We start from the raw sequence: 15,968 nt of genomic DNA, 5'->3' as shown, positions 1-15,968 counted from the left end.
ATCCCAGTTTAGGGTTTTCACCATTTGAACTTGTGTATAGCCGCAAGGTTAAGGGGCCATTACAGTTGGTGAAGCCGCAATGGGAGGGGTTTACGTAGGGTTACCATCCGTCCGGGTTTCCCCGGACATGTCCGGCTTTTTCAGTGTTAAATGGCCATCCAGGGGGGATTTCTAATCAAGTAGAAATGTCTGGGATTTCCCCCTTCCCTTTATGCGGAGTGCGGCGCGGCTGATTGGACGCCTGGCCTGATTGAAAGCCGCTCGCAGCCACTAGGGCCTCTAGCAGCCAGAGTCCCTCCCCCTCCACCGCTCCCTCCTCCCCCAGAGAGCAGCGTGGCTGTGTTTGATTCCACGTGGAGCCTGCATTTCTCCCTCTGCCGGGTGAGTGGGGGGAGCAGGGCAGGCGGGGTGTGTGTGTGTGTGTAGAGGCTGCAGGGGCCAGGGGCGCAGAGGCTGCAGGGCGAGTGGGAAGCAGGGGGCACAGAGGCTGCAGGGGCAGGGGGTGCAGAGGCTGCAGGGCGAGTGGGGAGCAGGGGGCACAGAGGCGGCAGGGGGGTGCAGAGGCTGCAGGGTGAGGAGGAGCAGGGCAGGCAAGGGCATAGGGGCTGCGGAGCGAGTGGGGAGCAGGGAAGCACTTAGCAACCCCCAACCAAGATCAGAACGGGAGGGAGGAGGGGGAATGCGGGGTGCTCAGAGGAGGGGGCAGAGTTGGGGCAGGGACTTTGGGGAAGGGGTTGGAATGGGGGCGGAGAAGGGGTGGGGTTGGGGCGGGGCCGGGGGTGGGGAAGGGGTGGAGTTGGGGCGGGGCCGGGGCCGGGGCCCGTGGAATGTCCTCTTTTTTAAATGTTTGAATATGGTAACCCTAGTTTACGCCTTCTCCAGGAACTAACATTCTAGACTTTGTAAGCAACCTACAAAGCACCCTCCGACACTCTTTAGCCCTTGCTAAAGAAAACCTAAAGGATGCTCAGGAAGAGCAAAAGGCCTGGTATGATAAACATTCCAGAGAACGGTCCTTCAAAGTAGGAGACCAAGTCATGGTCTTAAAGGCGCTCCAGGCCCATAAAATGGAAGCGTCGTGGGAAGGACCATTCATGGTCCAGGAGTGCCTAGGAGCTGTTAACTATCTCATAGCATCCTCCACCTCCAACATAAAGCCTAAGATATACCATGTTAATTCTCTTAAGCCCTTTTATTCCTGAGAATTAAAGGTTTTCCAGTTTACAGCCCAGGAAACAGATGACGCGGAGTGGCCTGAAGGTGTCTACTATGAAGGAAAAAGTGACGGTGGCGTGGAAGAGGTGAACCTCTCCGCGACCCTTGGACGTCTGCAGTGGCAGCAGATCAAGGACCTGTGCACTAGCTTTGGGCCAATGTTCTCAGCCACCCCAGGATGGACCGAACGCGCATACCGCTCCATTGACACAGGTAATGCTCACCCAATTAGAACCCCACCCTACCGGGAGTCACCTCATGCCCAAACTGCTATAAAAAGGGAGATCCAGGACATGCTACAGATGGGTATAATCTGCCCCTCTAAGAGTGCATGGGCATCTCCAGTGGTTCTAGTTCCCAAACCAGATGGGGAAATACGCTTTTGCGTGGACTACCATAAGTTAAATGCTGTAACTCGTCCTGACAACTATCCAATGCCACGCACAGATGAGCTATTGGAGAAATTGGGACATGCCCAATTCATCTCTACCTTAGACTTAACCAAGGGGTACTGGCAAGTATCACTAGATGAACCCACCAAGGAAAGGGCAGCCTTCATCACCCAGGCAGGGGTGTATGAATTTAATGTGCTCCCTTTCAGGCTGCGAAATGCACCCGCCACCTTCCAAAGACTTGTAGATTGTCTCCTAGTGGGATTGGGAGAATCTGCAGTTGCCTACCTCGATGATGTGGCCATTTTTTCTGATTCATGGGCAGAACACCTGGAGCACCTGGAAAAAGTCTTTGAGCGCATCAGGCAGGCAGGACTAACTGTTAAGGCTAAAAAGTGTCAAATAGGCCAAAACAGAGTGACTTACCTGGGGCACCAGGTGAGTCAAGGAACTATAAATCCCCTACAGACCAAAGTGGATGCTATCCAAAAGTGGCCGGTTCCAAAGTCAAAGAAACAGATCCAATCCTTCTTAGGCTTGGCCGGATATTATAGGCGATTTGTAGCACACTACAGCCAAATTGCCGCCCCACTGACAGACCTAACCAGAAAGAAACAGCCAAATGCAGTTCAGTGGACTGATGAGTGTCAAAAGGCCTTTAACCAGCTTAAGGCGTCACTCATGTCTGACCCTGTGCTAAGGGCCCCAGACTTTGACAAACCGTTCCTAGTAACCACACGTGCGTCGAGCGGGGTGTGGGAGCAGTTTTAATGCAGGAAGGACCGGATCAAGAATTCCACCCTGTCGTGTTTCTCAGCAAGAAACTGTCTGAGAGGGAAAGCCACTGGTCAATCAGCGAAAAGGAATGCTACGCCATTGTGTACGCGCTGGAAAAGCTATGCCCATACGTTTGGGGACGGCATTTCCAACTACAAACCGACCATGCTGTGCTAACGTGGCTTCGTACCACCAAGGGGAATAACAAAAAACTTCTTTGGTGGAGTTTAGCTCTCCAAGATTTTGATTTTAAAATACAACACATTTCAGGACCTTCTAACAAAGTGACTGATGCACTTTCCCGGGAAAGTTTCCCAGAATCAACTGGTTAAAAATTGTTCTTGGAATGTGGGACATATTGTTAGTTTTTATATAATCAGTAGTATGTCTAAAGGTGCATGTGTCTTATTAACTCTGTTTTTTCCAAGAGCTCCAGGAAGAAATCACAGCCAGTGTGGAACCGGCTGTCCAACACTATCTGTGATTTGGGGGACCTGTCATAACTATAAAGGGAAGGGCAACAGCCCTCCGGCGTACAATACTATAAAATCCCTCCTGGCCAGAGACTCCAAAATCCTTTTATCTGTAAAGGGTTAAGAAGCTCAGGTAACCTGGCTGACACCTGACCCAAAGGACCAATAAGGGGACAAGATACTTTCAAATCTTGGTGGGGGGAAGGCTTTTGGTTGTGCTCTTTGTTTTGGTGGTTGTTCGCTCTTGGGACTAAGAGGGACCAGACATCAATCCAGGCTCTCCAAATCTTTCTGAACAAGTCTCTCATATTTCAAACTGGTAAGTAAACAGCCAGGCAAGGCGTGTCAGTTTTATCTTTGTTTTCTCAACTTGTAAATGTACCTTTTACTGGGGTGTTTACCTCTGTTTGCTGTAACTTTGAACCTAAGGCTAGAGGGGGGTCCTCTGGGCTCTTTAAGTTTGATTACCCTGTAAAGTTATTTTCCATCCTGATTTTACAGAGACGATTTTTACCTTTTTCTTTAATTAAAAGCCTTCTTTTTAAGAACCTGATTGATTTTTCCCTGTCTTTTAAATCCAAGGAGGTTGGATCTTGATCCACCAGGAGTTGGTGGGAGAGAGGAGGGGGGATGGTTAATTTCTCCTTGTTTTAAGATCCAAGGGGTTTGGATCTGTATTCACCAGGGAATTGGTGAAGAGTCTCTCAAGGCTACCCAGGGAAGGGAATTAGCACATTGGGAGTGGTGGCAGCGGACCAGATCTAAGCTGGTAGTTAAGCTTAGAAGTTTTCATGCAGGCCCCCACATCTGTACCCTAAAGTTCAGAGTGGGGAAGGAGCCTTGACAACACCCCAGCTCAGCAGTGACACACCATGGAACTTACACTTATTTGCTTTCTCAATAAACGGACCTAAGTGTATTTAACAAAGCCCAGCGATTCAAATGCCAGCCAGCAGAAACCAAGGGTTACATATAAACTAAAGTCACAAAATACCTACTAGAGCCTAAACTTAACTAACCTGTTCCCCTCCTGGCCAATGAATTCATTTCACCCCAAGTTCTTCTTGCAGTGGTTCATTGGCTGTGAGACTTTTTTGGTGAAGCAAACCCTGTGCCATAACAAGGACGAGGTGAGTGAGGCACTTGCCTTGGGCGCACAAAGGGGAGGGGCGCAAGGGCTCACCTCTGCTCCGCCTCCTCCCCTGAACGCTCCGTCCCTCTCTGCTTCTCCCCCCCCCCCCCGCTTCCCATGAATCAGCTGTTTGCACGGGAAGCCTGGGAGCACAGAGAAGCAACTGGCGGCGTACTCAGGCCCAGGGAGGCGGAGGCAAAGCAGAGGTGAGCTGGGGCGGGGAGGGCAGGGCTGGCTCTAACTTTTTTGCCGCCGCCCCAAGCAAAAAAAAAGTGTGTGGGTGGGGGGAGCAGCGCTTCTGCGGTGTGGCCAAAGGAGGTAGGCACGAGGGGCGGGGGATGCGGCCGGAGCGGGGGGGTACGGCATAGCTGGAGGAGCGAGGTGCGACCAGAGGAGTGGGGGCGGTGTGGCCGGAGCAGCAGGGGTTGGGGGCGCAGCATGGCCGCAGCGTGGCCAGAGGAGCCAAGGGAGGGGGCAGTGCGGCCAGAGGAGCAGGGGGGGCGCAGCATGGCTGCAGGATGGCCAGAGGAGCCAAGGGGGGGGGTGGCGCGGCTGGAGGAGCTAAGGGAGGGCATGGCATGACGCGGCCGGAGGAGCCAAGGGGGGGGCACGGCCGGAGGAGTGGGGGGGGGGCGCAGCATGGCTGCAGCGCAGCTGGAGGAGCCAAGGGGGGTATGGCATGGCTGGAGCCGCGTGGGGGGGGTGCGTGGCCGGAGGAGCCAAGGGGGGGGCAGCCGGAGGAGCGTGGGGGGGGGGGCGCAGCATGGCCGCAGCACGCCCAGAGGAGCCAAGGGGGGGTGGCGAGGCCAGAGGAGCAAGGGGGGGGGCGAGGCCAGAGGAGCAAGGGGTGTGTGTGCAATTTTATATTCTTGCCTCGGGCGCAAAAATAGCGAGTTACGGCTCTGTGCAAACCCCCTGCTTGCTAACTTCCTAGGGGAAGGATGCAGCATGAGTTTCTGGCCCTACAGTTACAGTCCAAAACTCCACTGTTTGCACTTGCGAACAGGCTAGTCCCCGCCCCGCCACTTGGGTTTCCCTGGCTGGAATCTCCCCTGAAGACTGGGCAGTCACATGGTGAGCCCGTGGCTCAGACTGTAACTTGGCACTCACTAGGAAGTGTGCAACACTCATTGTATGTGCAGACAACCTGAGAGAAGGAAATTTAACCAAGTTTTCTTCTTTTATCAACTTCCGGTGGCTGGTCCCATATTCCAGACCCTATGAAGAGAACCATCAGTAGCTACATCTAACTCCTCCCTGGCATCCACACATCCATCTCACCATGATTATGACAGCCACAGAGACCTCACACTAGTATGTAAATACCAGACCCAGGGGCTCCTTGTGACCCTAATGCACCCCTGTGCCCTCTGCCAGTGGGCAAGACATCCCTGGGTCACCGGTGCCCCTGCCCATTGCAAGCCCCAACAGGCCACCCCTGCAGAGTGTACACAGGTGCCATGAGAGCCTCCTGCATCGCAGTTGAGCACAGCTAAGCAGCTGCTGCCACTGATCAATTCCCACTGTGTGCAGTGGGAGTTACCTGGATGCAGCATCTGACCCGTAGGGCTCCACAAGTCAAACCCTTGGGAGGAAACTGGGACAGCCTGATCCAGCCCCAGGCCCTGGAGGCTCCCCAGCTCTATGGTCCCTTAACAGCCTGCAGCCTTTATGGCCCTTGAAGCTGGGTTTAAGGCAGTGGGTCTCTAGGGCAGGGGTTCCCAATGTGGGGGGTGCATGAGCCCTTGGGGCCGCCTGCTCTCCTCTACTGTCCCTGCTGCTGCCCTTATGCCCTGTCCCCTGCAGCAGGGTTGCACTGGGGGTGCAGAGGTGGTGAGCCCACAGAAGGGAAAGGAACTGGCCCACCTGGGAAGCTGTGATGCTGCGTGGGGGAGGCAGGAAAGCTCTGCGCCAGAGCTTTGAGGCTGCATTCTCTCTGTGGATTTGAAAGGCCCTGGGCCAGCTCCTCTCAGGGCCCGTCTGCTGCAGGGCCACAGGGAAACTTTCCCCAGCAGGTACGGAGAGGCCAGGATCCTTTTCAGTAGTGGGAGCCCTGTGGTGGCGGCAGTGTTCATGAGCAAAGCACCCACTAGCAATCTGCTGGGCATGGCTGGGTACAGTTCTGTGCTCTGCCCTGGGAGTTGTTTATTGCTGTTGTGTAAAGACCCTAAACTGGCGAGCACAGGCTCAGCTGCACACAGCCTGGGGATCCCTGGTGCAGAGGCTGCTGGCTCAGAGCAGGTCTGCCCAACATGGCATCTCTGCCACGCTCCCTGCATGGCTGAAAGGGGTTGGCAATGTGGGGAGATGTCAGGGCCTGTGAGGCAGTGCCAAGTGCCCCAGCCATGGCAGAGGGCTGAGACCACTCACCACAGGCCATACCCAGATACAGAGCAGATGGGTAGATGAAGCTTGGCTGGTCCCCGCAGGGGGCAGTGGGTGGGTGTGGGTCACATCCCAGCCAACAGGGGATGCTAGCTAACAAGTGCCCAGACCACTCAGTAATCCTTATAGGAGGCACCTGGCCTCACCTTTGCAGAGTGGTCTGTGCACAGTCAAAGTCCCCTATCTGTCTGAGCTACAGGCGGTGGGAGAGGAGGCCAAGGTAGTTATTTCCCCTACCCAGGTACTTTCTCCTTGGCGGGGGTGGGCACACAGTGCCAGGATTCCTGCCTCCTCCTGCTGTGTGGAGGCTCCCCACCCCACACCTATAGCACCTGCACTTTGCCCTTCTTGCTGCTGGGGAGCAGGGCAGGTTTGCTGGGCAGCTTCATGAGGACATTTGCCCTGGGAGAAAGGGGAGCACGGTGCTGAGAAGCGGGTGGCACATGGGAACTTCTACCAAGAAGCTGGATCCCAGCCCCCTTCTTTGGGGCACGGCCAGGCTCAGGAGCAGACTTTAGGGCTCCCTTTCTCGGTAGAGTGGCCTGGAGCAGGAGTGCACCAGAGGCTGGAGCATGCTGCAGGGCCAGCTCTGCTAAGTGCCTGCATCAGCTGCAGCACTCTGCTCACTGGGAATCCTCAACTGGGCTGCCCCTCAGCCATTCTCCCCCAACACCTGGAAGGTTTCCTATCCCAGAAAACATGCAGCTGCTGCTGGCAGTGCTGAGTGATGGTGAGGGAGCCAGTCCTGAAGCCCTGCCTGGCAGTGCCAACTTCACAGCCTGGCCTGGGGAGCACTCCAGTTTGGATCAGCTACCTTCAGCCTCCTCCACTGTCTAGGATACCAGCTGGATGGCGAGGCCCAGGCCTTAGCATGGGCACCCTGGTGCATGGTGCAGAGGTGAGCTGGCAGACACTCCAACACCATCCCAGGCGGGCCGGGCTGCAGGTTCCACAAGCAGGTGCCATTGGCAGCAGTGGTGAGCATAAGCCCCTTGTGCCATGCATGCCACGTAGGCCCGGGGATGATGTGCAGCTCCAAGCTGCTGCCTTAGGAGAGCCCAAAGCACTTACTGCCCTGCTAGGCAGCACAGGGGAGAGGCAGGTCTGGAGGCTCGTAACACCACTTCACTCATTGCACAATGGGTTTATTTGGAATAAAGAGTTTTCTAATAAATTATGTAATAAAAAAGAAACAGCCCAAGGTACAGGAGCCCCGGGCAGCCCCGAGCAACAGGACAACGCACAGAGCAGCACAGGAAACAGAGGGGAGAGCCCCACGGGACAGCCTTTGTGCAGAGCCCTCTCTTGGGGGGCTGGAAATATGGGCCTTCCCCTATCCTAGCATTGTGTGTGTGGGCAAGGGGGGTAGGATCTTCCTCCAGACACTTACCATAGACACTGAATCCCCAGGGCCTGCTGCTGACCAGGACCCATTCCCTCCCGCCAAACTACTGAGTTGCCTGGGCCCTGAGGTTTCTTTCTCCTGTGGCTCCGGCCCACACCTCAGCTCCTGGTGCTGGAGCTGCCCGGGCTGGGCCTGTGGCCAAAGCTGGTAAGTCTTAGTGTTCTGGTGACCCCCACCCGCATGCACCCTTCCCCAGCCTCAGACACAGACAGGAGGCACACAGCTCGGAGAACCCCACCAGCACTGGTACTGGGAGCAGCAGCACCCCCTCCCCCCCCCAGGATTTCAGCTCTTCCTCCCTGCCCCAGGGGAAACGGAGCAGCAGAGGGGTGAATGATGTAGGCCCCCAACTAGTCTCTTCCCCAGGCAGTAGGCAGGGCACATGGCACATCCCCCCTCCCCTCCCAGGGCTCAGCTTTAGGTGAACATCAGCACATAAAGGGGAACAAGTGCCAAAGAGCCTGGGATCTTCCATCCTCTTGGAGAGCAGGGCAAGGGCTCTGCACTGACAGCAGTGGGCCCAGCATGCAAAGGCAGGAGCAAGGTGTTGGGCTCAGCTGTAGCAGAAAGCACAGGGCTGGGGCGGGGGCCCAACCAGCACCGCACACAGGAAGGATGATCCCCTCCTTGGTGGCTGACAGCGGAGGGCTGGAGCGTACCATGGGCGAGCGTGGAGGAGGCTGTAGGGTTGCCACAGCCACTGGCTGCAGCATTGACCTGCCAGAGAAGTAGAAGCCCTGCCAAATGCCCACTGAGCTACCCCAGCCCACCCCCCAGAGGCTGAGCCCTCGCCCCGCTCTCGCAGGAGACTAAACTGTCGCCCCAACCCAACTACGCAGATGCCTCCCCCCCTTCCCTGCAGCCTTCCCCAGTGAGGCTGCACCATCACCCCATTATTCCACCAGCAACCCCACTGGCACCCCAGAAGCCAGGCCAGGGCCCCCCTGCTCACTGCCCCAGCACTGGGCCAGGTGCCAACAAGCCAGAGTAAGGCTACCCTGCCTGGGGGAGGGGCAGGGTGAGCAATGCAGGGGCAAACCACACAAACCACAGAGCGGAAAGGAAAGGCTATGCAGCGCTGAAGGGACTGGAGAGGCCAAAGGACTGATTAACCCTTTCAGTGCTGCTGCTGGCACACACTGGGTCCAAGACAAGGGATGCACACTCAGGGAAGCCCCTTTGCACAGCTGGCAAGACACACAGGTGTCAGTGTGTGCACATACATATACACACAGAGCAGCAGAGTCCAGCCAGGGGACACCGTGGCCAACCTCCAGGCCCTCAGGGAGCTCCTGGTCTGCCCTTCCCATAAATAACTCCACTGGCAGGGAAGGGATGCTGGGGAATGAACCAGCACATCCCCAGAGAGCTGGGCTCACGCACAGCCCCCCTCCCATGGAGGACTCTGGCTTGGGTGGCAGTGTGATGAGTGTACAAGTCCTCTGCAGTGTAAGTACAGCAGGGTCGAAGAATGGGAGGCCACTTCCTTTCTGATGATAAACACAACCTGTAGCATAGCTTAGAGACCTCCCCCCCCCACCTCCAGGGCTATGGGGTGGGCCTGGCCCCCACCAAACCACAGGCAGTAGGTCCCACGCATCGGGGGCAGGGAGGTCACTCCTCGTCCCCCCCGAGCAGGAAGCCGAGGAGGAAGCTGATGGCACGCTGGCGGTCTTGTGGAGTCTGTTTTGACATCAGGTTGGGTGGAGGCCGCAGAAGGAGGCTGGTGAACAGAGTGGCTGCAAAGAGAGGCAAAATCCTGCATCAGACACGCGGGCAAGGGCTTGTGTGGACGCTACGTAGACGGCAGCAGGCATGGGGGCGGGTTGGACTCTTACCAATCATATTGGCACTGACATTGTTGTCCTCCGAGTATTTCAGGAGCTCCCGCAGGAACGCCATCAGGTAGCGGAACACGTTGCGGTGACACCGGGGCAGGTGAGAAATCACCTGCAAGGGGGGAAAGGTAAGCTCCCCCAGCAGCATGCATTCCTCCTTCCCCCATGCCTGCACAGTCTGCTACGGCCCCTCCTGCCGGTCCAGATCAGGCTGTGTGCCCCTCCCAGACTGCCACAGCTCTGGGATGCCCAGCACCACCTGCCAGGCCTCACTGGCCTTCCTCAGCAGCAGGACTCCTGTGAGGAGGAGCCCTCCAGGCTCAGCCCCTGCCTCAGGCGCATGTCAGGGGAGATGTATGTGCCTGCAGCTGCTGGACCAAAACCTCCCGAGCCAGCTTCCCCAGCCCCCACGGCAGGCACGTGCCGCCACAGAACACTGGCCACCCACCCCAGGAGAGGGCCTTGGGCCAGAGGGTCCCTAACTGCAGTCAGGTGGCCTGGGTGGGTGAGGGGGCAGTGGCAGAGCCTGCTCCAGCCTCAGAGGCCAGTGCTGCTAACTGCAGCAGGGGGGAGCCCCAGCGGCCCTGTGACGGGGGAGGGAGGCGCACACCTGTCGACACAGCCGACTGTCGTGGGAACAGTCCAGGCATCGCTGATACAGCTCGTAACAAATGACCGGCTCCGGCAGAGCCTCCAGGAAGATGAGGAGTGCCTCAGCCACCGAGTGGTTGCTGCCCGCTGTGCCACGCCCAGTCAAGGAGCAATCTCCTCCAGCACCGCCCTGAGCAGTGCCCAGCCGCCCCCATGACTGGTGTCTCTCTGCCACCCCTCCTTCAGCCTCCTCCCCCACCCTTCTCTGGCTTTGGGCTCCACCTTTCCTCAGGCAGCCTTCTCAACTGTGCTTCCCTCTACCCCCTTCTATTCAAACAGCCAGGGCCCTGCACAGCCCACTGTGCACACCCCGTCCCTCTCCGAGACCCCCGCTGTGCACATCCCGTCCCCCTCCGAGACTCCTGCAAACATGCCCCATGAACACTCCTGCTCCCTCTTACACCCCCATTGTGCATCCCCTTGACACTCATGCACTCGACCCCCACACCCCCTGCGTCACCTCCTCACATCCCCTGCCGTATGCACCTCCATCCCCTTCGACACCCCCGCTGTGCACACACCCCACTCGCTGCCGTACACATCCCTGCCCCTTCCAGCACCCCAGGCGTGCACCCCACCCTGCCGTACGCACTGCCACTCCCTCCAGCACCCCTGCTGTGTACCCCCCCACAGCCTGACGTACTCACTCCCACCCAAAAACCCCTGCCATGTACCCCCCACCTCCTGCCGTACGCACCCCCACCACATCCAGCACCCGTCATAGACCCCCCCAACAGCCTGCCGTACTCACCTCCACCCACTCAAACACCCCTGCCATGTACCGCCACCCACCCTCTGGCATATGCACCCCCATCCCCATCTGACACCCCGCTCTAGGGTGCCCAGATGTCCCAATATTATCGAGACAGTCCCGATTTTAACACATTTGTCCCACATCCCGACCGCACATTGGTCGGGACGCCCTTTGTCCTGATATTGGGGACCGCTCCCCATCACCGCCAAATATAAGACAAAGCCTCTAATATTGGGACATTTGGTCACCCTAAGCCCAGGGCTCCCTAACACAGCTCAGCTGACAAGTCCCACTAACCCTGCGCTTAAACTGTGGTGCAGACTCACCCAAAGTGGCCACTGACTCTCCGCCTGGCTTTATAACCACCCCCACTCCCGCTGAGGGAGATAGTTGGCAGGGGGAGGGAGGGGCACACATGGGAAACTGCCCCACATCGAGGCACCACCTGCCCCTGCTCTCTGCCGCGGACCCCTCGGTGCCCTCCCTGCCTCCAGCCACTGCAGGCTGCAATCCCCGGCCAAACGCCCTTGTTGGGTCACGACTGCTGGCGGGCAGCAGCCCGGGCAGGGTGGCTGCGTGGGGGCGGCGTGGCGGGGGAGCTATTTACGCAGCTGGCTGGCGCGCACGGCGCCCAACACTGAACGGAGCCCGTGTGCCGCAGGGAGCTGTCTGCGCGGTGATTGGGGAGCAGAGCCATGCAGTCTGCGGGGTGGTGCCAGGGCCCCCTCCAGCCACCCAGAGCCAGGTGGCGGCAGCTCCTCCAGTGGCCTGCACCGCCGCTTTGGGGTGGGCTTCTCCCCCAGCTCACAGCCGCGCCAGCTCACTGCACTTCCTGGGATGGTGGGAGCCCGGGGAGGTGCTCTTCGGCGCTCTGTCCCGCGCACGGGGCGCTGACCCTAAGAGCCAGAGGGACCTGCTGGGGGGGGGCAAGGTGGGGAGTCCCGGCAGTGCTTAACTGGGGCAGCTCCCGGGAAGCATCCGGCATGTCCCGCTGGCTCCTAGGGTTGGGTCGGGTGGGTGGGTGGAGTGTGCTCTGCCCGCTGCCGGCGCCTGCAAGCCCCGTCCCCGCAGCTCTGATTGGGCAGGAGGGAGCCGGTGCAGTACGTAGAAACCCCCTGCAAGCTCCTGCCGGTGAGCGGGTGCACTGCTGGGAGCTGCCCCAGGAAGCACTGTCACGCCAGCCCCTGGACTTTGGCAGTGATGGGGGGTGCACACACACGGTGTGGGGGGCGCACACACACATGGAAGGTGCAAGGCGGAGGTGTCAGAAGGGACGGGGGTGTGTACGGCAGGGGATGTGAGGGGGTGCCAGAGGTACGTACCGCAGAAGGCGTGTGGGGGGTGACGGAGGGGGTGCGTACAGCGGGGGTGCAGGGTGGAGTGTCAAGGAGGTGTACGGCAGGGGTGTGTGTGCGCGTACAGCAGGGTGTGGGGGGGTGCACAGCAGGGGGGTGTACAGCTGGGGATGTGAGGGGGGTAGGGTGACCAGATAGCAAGTGTAAAAAATCAGGACACTTTTTGGGGGGGGGGGCAGGGGAGGGGAATAATTGTCCCTTCTGACACCTCCGCCTTGCACTTTCCATGTTTGTGTGCACCCCCCACCCCTCTCCAACAGCCCCTGCTGTGCACCCCTCAACACTCCTGTTGTGCACGCCAACCACACACACCCTGCAGTACCCACCCTTGGCCCCTCTGCTTTGCAATCCCTCATGCGCGCACACATACCCCATGCACACCCCCACCCTCCCTCCAACACCCACTGCCGTGCACACCTCCTGGATGTCTCATCACAAACAGAACATTTCCAAAACGGAGCTCATCCCCATCTGGCCCCTTCATCTCCCTCGCTGTTAACAGCTCAACTATCCTCCTAACTTCCCACTTCCTGCACCGTCCTCAGCATGGGCTTTAGCGTCTCCCCAGATCCCTGCTGCAGCCCTGCTCCATGCTGGAGCCTCCCCCCTCCTCTCCCAAAATCCAAAATGCTGCTGCTAAGGGCTCCAGCCAACCCCCGCCCTGTCTCCTCTTGTCCCTCCTCCTCCACCCTCACCTGCATCTCTGCTCTCTCATCAGGCTCCTCCCAGAGCTCCCTGCAGGCATCGCTCAGCACCTCCTGTGCAGAGCACAGCCATCTCCTGTACATGGTCCCCTTCTTCTGACCCGGGGCCCCGTGGGGCTTTGGTGTTTTCAAGTGGCTCCCTGCAGAGGGGTGAGATGGAGGCAGCTCCCCTAGCAGGGAGCCTGCCCCAGGGAAGGCAAGAGAGCAGGGTCTCCATGGTAAGCTGAGTCTTGTGAGGGGCAGGGAGCCAGGCTCCTCCCTCAGGACTGTGAAGGATACGGATTGTCTCGGGGATACTGGTGTCCAGGCAGTCGATGATCTGCTGCAGCTCGTCCTGCATGCCAGGCGTCTGGAACAGGTCCTCCTGCCAATGACAGCGCAGTCAGGGCACCCTCCTGAGAGCTGCAGGGCAGACAGCACAGCCGAGGGAGGCTACACGGGCTCCAGGACAGCCTGGGCTGAGGCTGAGCAGAGGCGCGATGGCCAAGCCCTTGAGGACCAGCCTCGGCCTTGCAAACACCCAGCCTGAGTCACGGTCGGAGTACTACCGACTCACTGAACTGGAGTGTCTCCCCCGGTCACCAGCTCTCCGTGCAGGCACGGTCCCTTTCTGTTCACCTGGTGGCAAGCGTGCTTGAACAGGTGGTCCACCAGTAGCCAGATCTCCTTGGGCACCTGCAGGGGTCTCTCGCTGGCATCCTCGCTGTCAGAGGGGCCCATCTGCAAAAGTGATTTCTCCTGGTGGGAAAGAGCAGACCCAGGGTCAGGGAGCCCCAGTCCCTCTACAGCAAAGACACCAACACCACCACCAGAACCTGGGCGAGCATGTGCCCTACTGGCACTCACCCAGGCCAGCCAGCTCCCACCTGCCTTCCCAGCACCCAGCCACCCCAGCCCTGCTTTGGGCCACTGCGCCCCAGCCCAGCTGCCACTCCAACAGGCTCCGCTCCTTCCCCCCGCTCACTCGGGTGACAACCCTCTGTTAGGACCACGCACAGCACAGCCTCCCCCTCACACGAGATCTGCACCATCCAGCTTCCCCTAGACCCTAACCCTCCTCCACACCCACCCTCTTAGCCCCCTTCAGACCAGGCTGGCTTGCGTGGATCACCTGACCCACTAGTAGCAAGGGTGGGAATGCAAAAGGCTCCTGGGTTAGGCAGGAAAATAACCCTTTAGAGTGGTTATTTCCGGGCCGCCTGTCTCCAGCAGAATGCAAAAGGCTTCAGTGCAATATTTCCAGCCAGGCCAGAGCCCACAAACCCCACCAGTGACAAGCACAGGTCTCTGCTGCTCTGGCAGGTATCCATGCTGAGGATTCCCTGCTGGCAGGCAGAGTGTGGCCAAAGCACTACCGTGAGGCTGCTCCAGTGGCCGTGGGGCTGAATAGCCTGGCCCCAGGATCAGGGAGCTTTAGCCAGTTCCCGCGCAGTATGCTGACCTTTGGCTCTAGAGCTCTCACCCAAACCAGCTAGTGCCAAATGCCGTCCCCAGTCTCCGAGCAAGCCTGGCAAGCCGGCTGACGCTCAGCATGCCAGGAGATGCCGGAAGATGTGACAATGGCCTAGATTCCCCTCTGCACCTGGAGAAGGGGTAATACCCACAAACAGCCCCTTCTTTTGGGGGGCACTTTTCTATCCCCCCAAAAGAACCCTCCTCAACTTCTTCTCCCCACCCCCACCAAAGACAAGAGCCAAATCTAACTTCCTGCCCAGCTCCACCTTCAGGCAAGGAGATCCACAGCACTCTGGGCTGGACACATGCTGCCGCCTCCTACATCCAGCCTACTTCTGCAGAGAGCTAGTCACCTGCTGCCTTAGGAGCTGCTCACGCTCTCACATCAGCCGTCCTTAGAAAGGAAACCAGCAAATTGCAGCCAAGCAGTTAGCCAGCCCTGAGAAGAGCTCTGTGTAGCTCAAAAGCTTCTCTCTCCTCTCTTGCACCAACAGAAGCTGAATAAGAAGAACCTCCCGCACCCTGTCTCTTTCATATCCTGGGAAGTGGGACTGACACAGCTACACGATCACTGCAAGCTAGGGAGTTAGCATTCCCCTGCCCCAGAGAATGCTGAAGGGGGCCCAGCAATACACACTGGGCAGGTATTGCTGACATGGTGATGGGATTCCCTGTGCATCTCCAAGCCTCTGTCAGGCTAACCCATCTCAGCAGCAGAGAACCTGCTCATTGTTCCTTTGGGCAATGCCATCCCCTTAGTTACACCCCCCGGGATTTGTAGATGGCTCCAGCTTCCACACCGTAGCTGCAAGTCCCAGTAAATATTTCCTTTTAATCTAGCCCTTGCTGCTCTTCTCTTCACTCTAAAAGGCCGACATCCCAAACCATCCGGAACAGGATGCCAGGTCCCTGCTGTCTGGGGGCGCTGCGTAGTGAGACTTCGTCTGGCCTGCCACGTGGTGCTTCTGCACATTCAGCCCCAAGGTCCCACTGGCTGCTACAGAAGTGGCTGTTTGCTAGCAGCCCTAGCGTGCTCTCATACTACGGGCCCCTTTTGCTCTATAGCTGAATCCCTGGTTTAGATCACACGCTCTCTCCTCTCCCCTCCCCTCAGATGTACTGGCTTTCATTTATCCAGGTTCAATCCCATTGCTGTTTCCTTCCCGCCCAGCTAGCTGCCCATGACTGCGGGTTTAGCACAGTCATTCACTAACGCCCTTAGCACTCTGACATGCCTGTTCTCAAGCCTGCTGAACTGCCCCCGTTCGCTGCCCCCAATGCCCACCCTGCTGGTGGTGAATAGCTATATTCAGGGTCCACTCTGTATAGAGTGCCCACACCTCCCTTTGCCTCATTTTCCTTGCTACTCACGTGAAGCAGCTGAGACACTACATTGCTTTAGACCAGAGGTTCCCAAACTTATTTGGCCTAC

At 58.2% G+C, this 15,968-nt stretch overlaps 1 protein-coding gene across 5 annotated transcripts in view; it reads right to left on the bottom strand.

The window, feature by feature from the left end:
- Positions 1 to 7,503: 7,503 nt before the first annotated feature.
- Positions 7,504 to 15,968, bottom strand: part of OCRL (OCRL inositol polyphosphate-5-phosphatase) — a 33,492-nt gene continuing 25,027 nt past the window's right edge. For all 5 annotated transcript variants that reach the window (XM_065557212.1, XM_065557213.1, XM_065557214.1 and 2 more), the window contains 5 exons: positions 13,700 to 13,819; positions 13,361 to 13,445; positions 10,228 to 10,355; positions 9,618 to 9,729; positions 7,504 to 9,518 (listed from right to left, as the gene is read on the bottom strand). In XM_065557212.1, the coding sequence (XP_065413284.1) occupies positions 9,394 to 9,518; positions 9,618 to 9,729; positions 10,228 to 10,355; positions 13,361 to 13,445; positions 13,700 to 13,819 (570 nt within the window). In that variant the 3' untranslated portion in view covers positions 7,504 to 9,393. The remainder of the gene's footprint in view (positions 9,519 to 9,617; positions 9,730 to 10,227; positions 10,356 to 13,360; positions 13,446 to 13,699; positions 13,820 to 15,968) is intronic.

This window comes from Chrysemys picta, chromosome 9, assembly GCF_011386835.1.
Source record: "Chrysemys picta bellii isolate R12L10 chromosome 9, ASM1138683v2, whole genome shotgun sequence".
NCBI classification, from domain to species: Eukaryota; Metazoa; Chordata; order Testudines; family Emydidae; genus Chrysemys; species Chrysemys picta.
The sequence above is the reverse complement of the archived record's forward strand: the minus strand, read 5'-3'. Positions and strand labels throughout refer to the sequence as shown.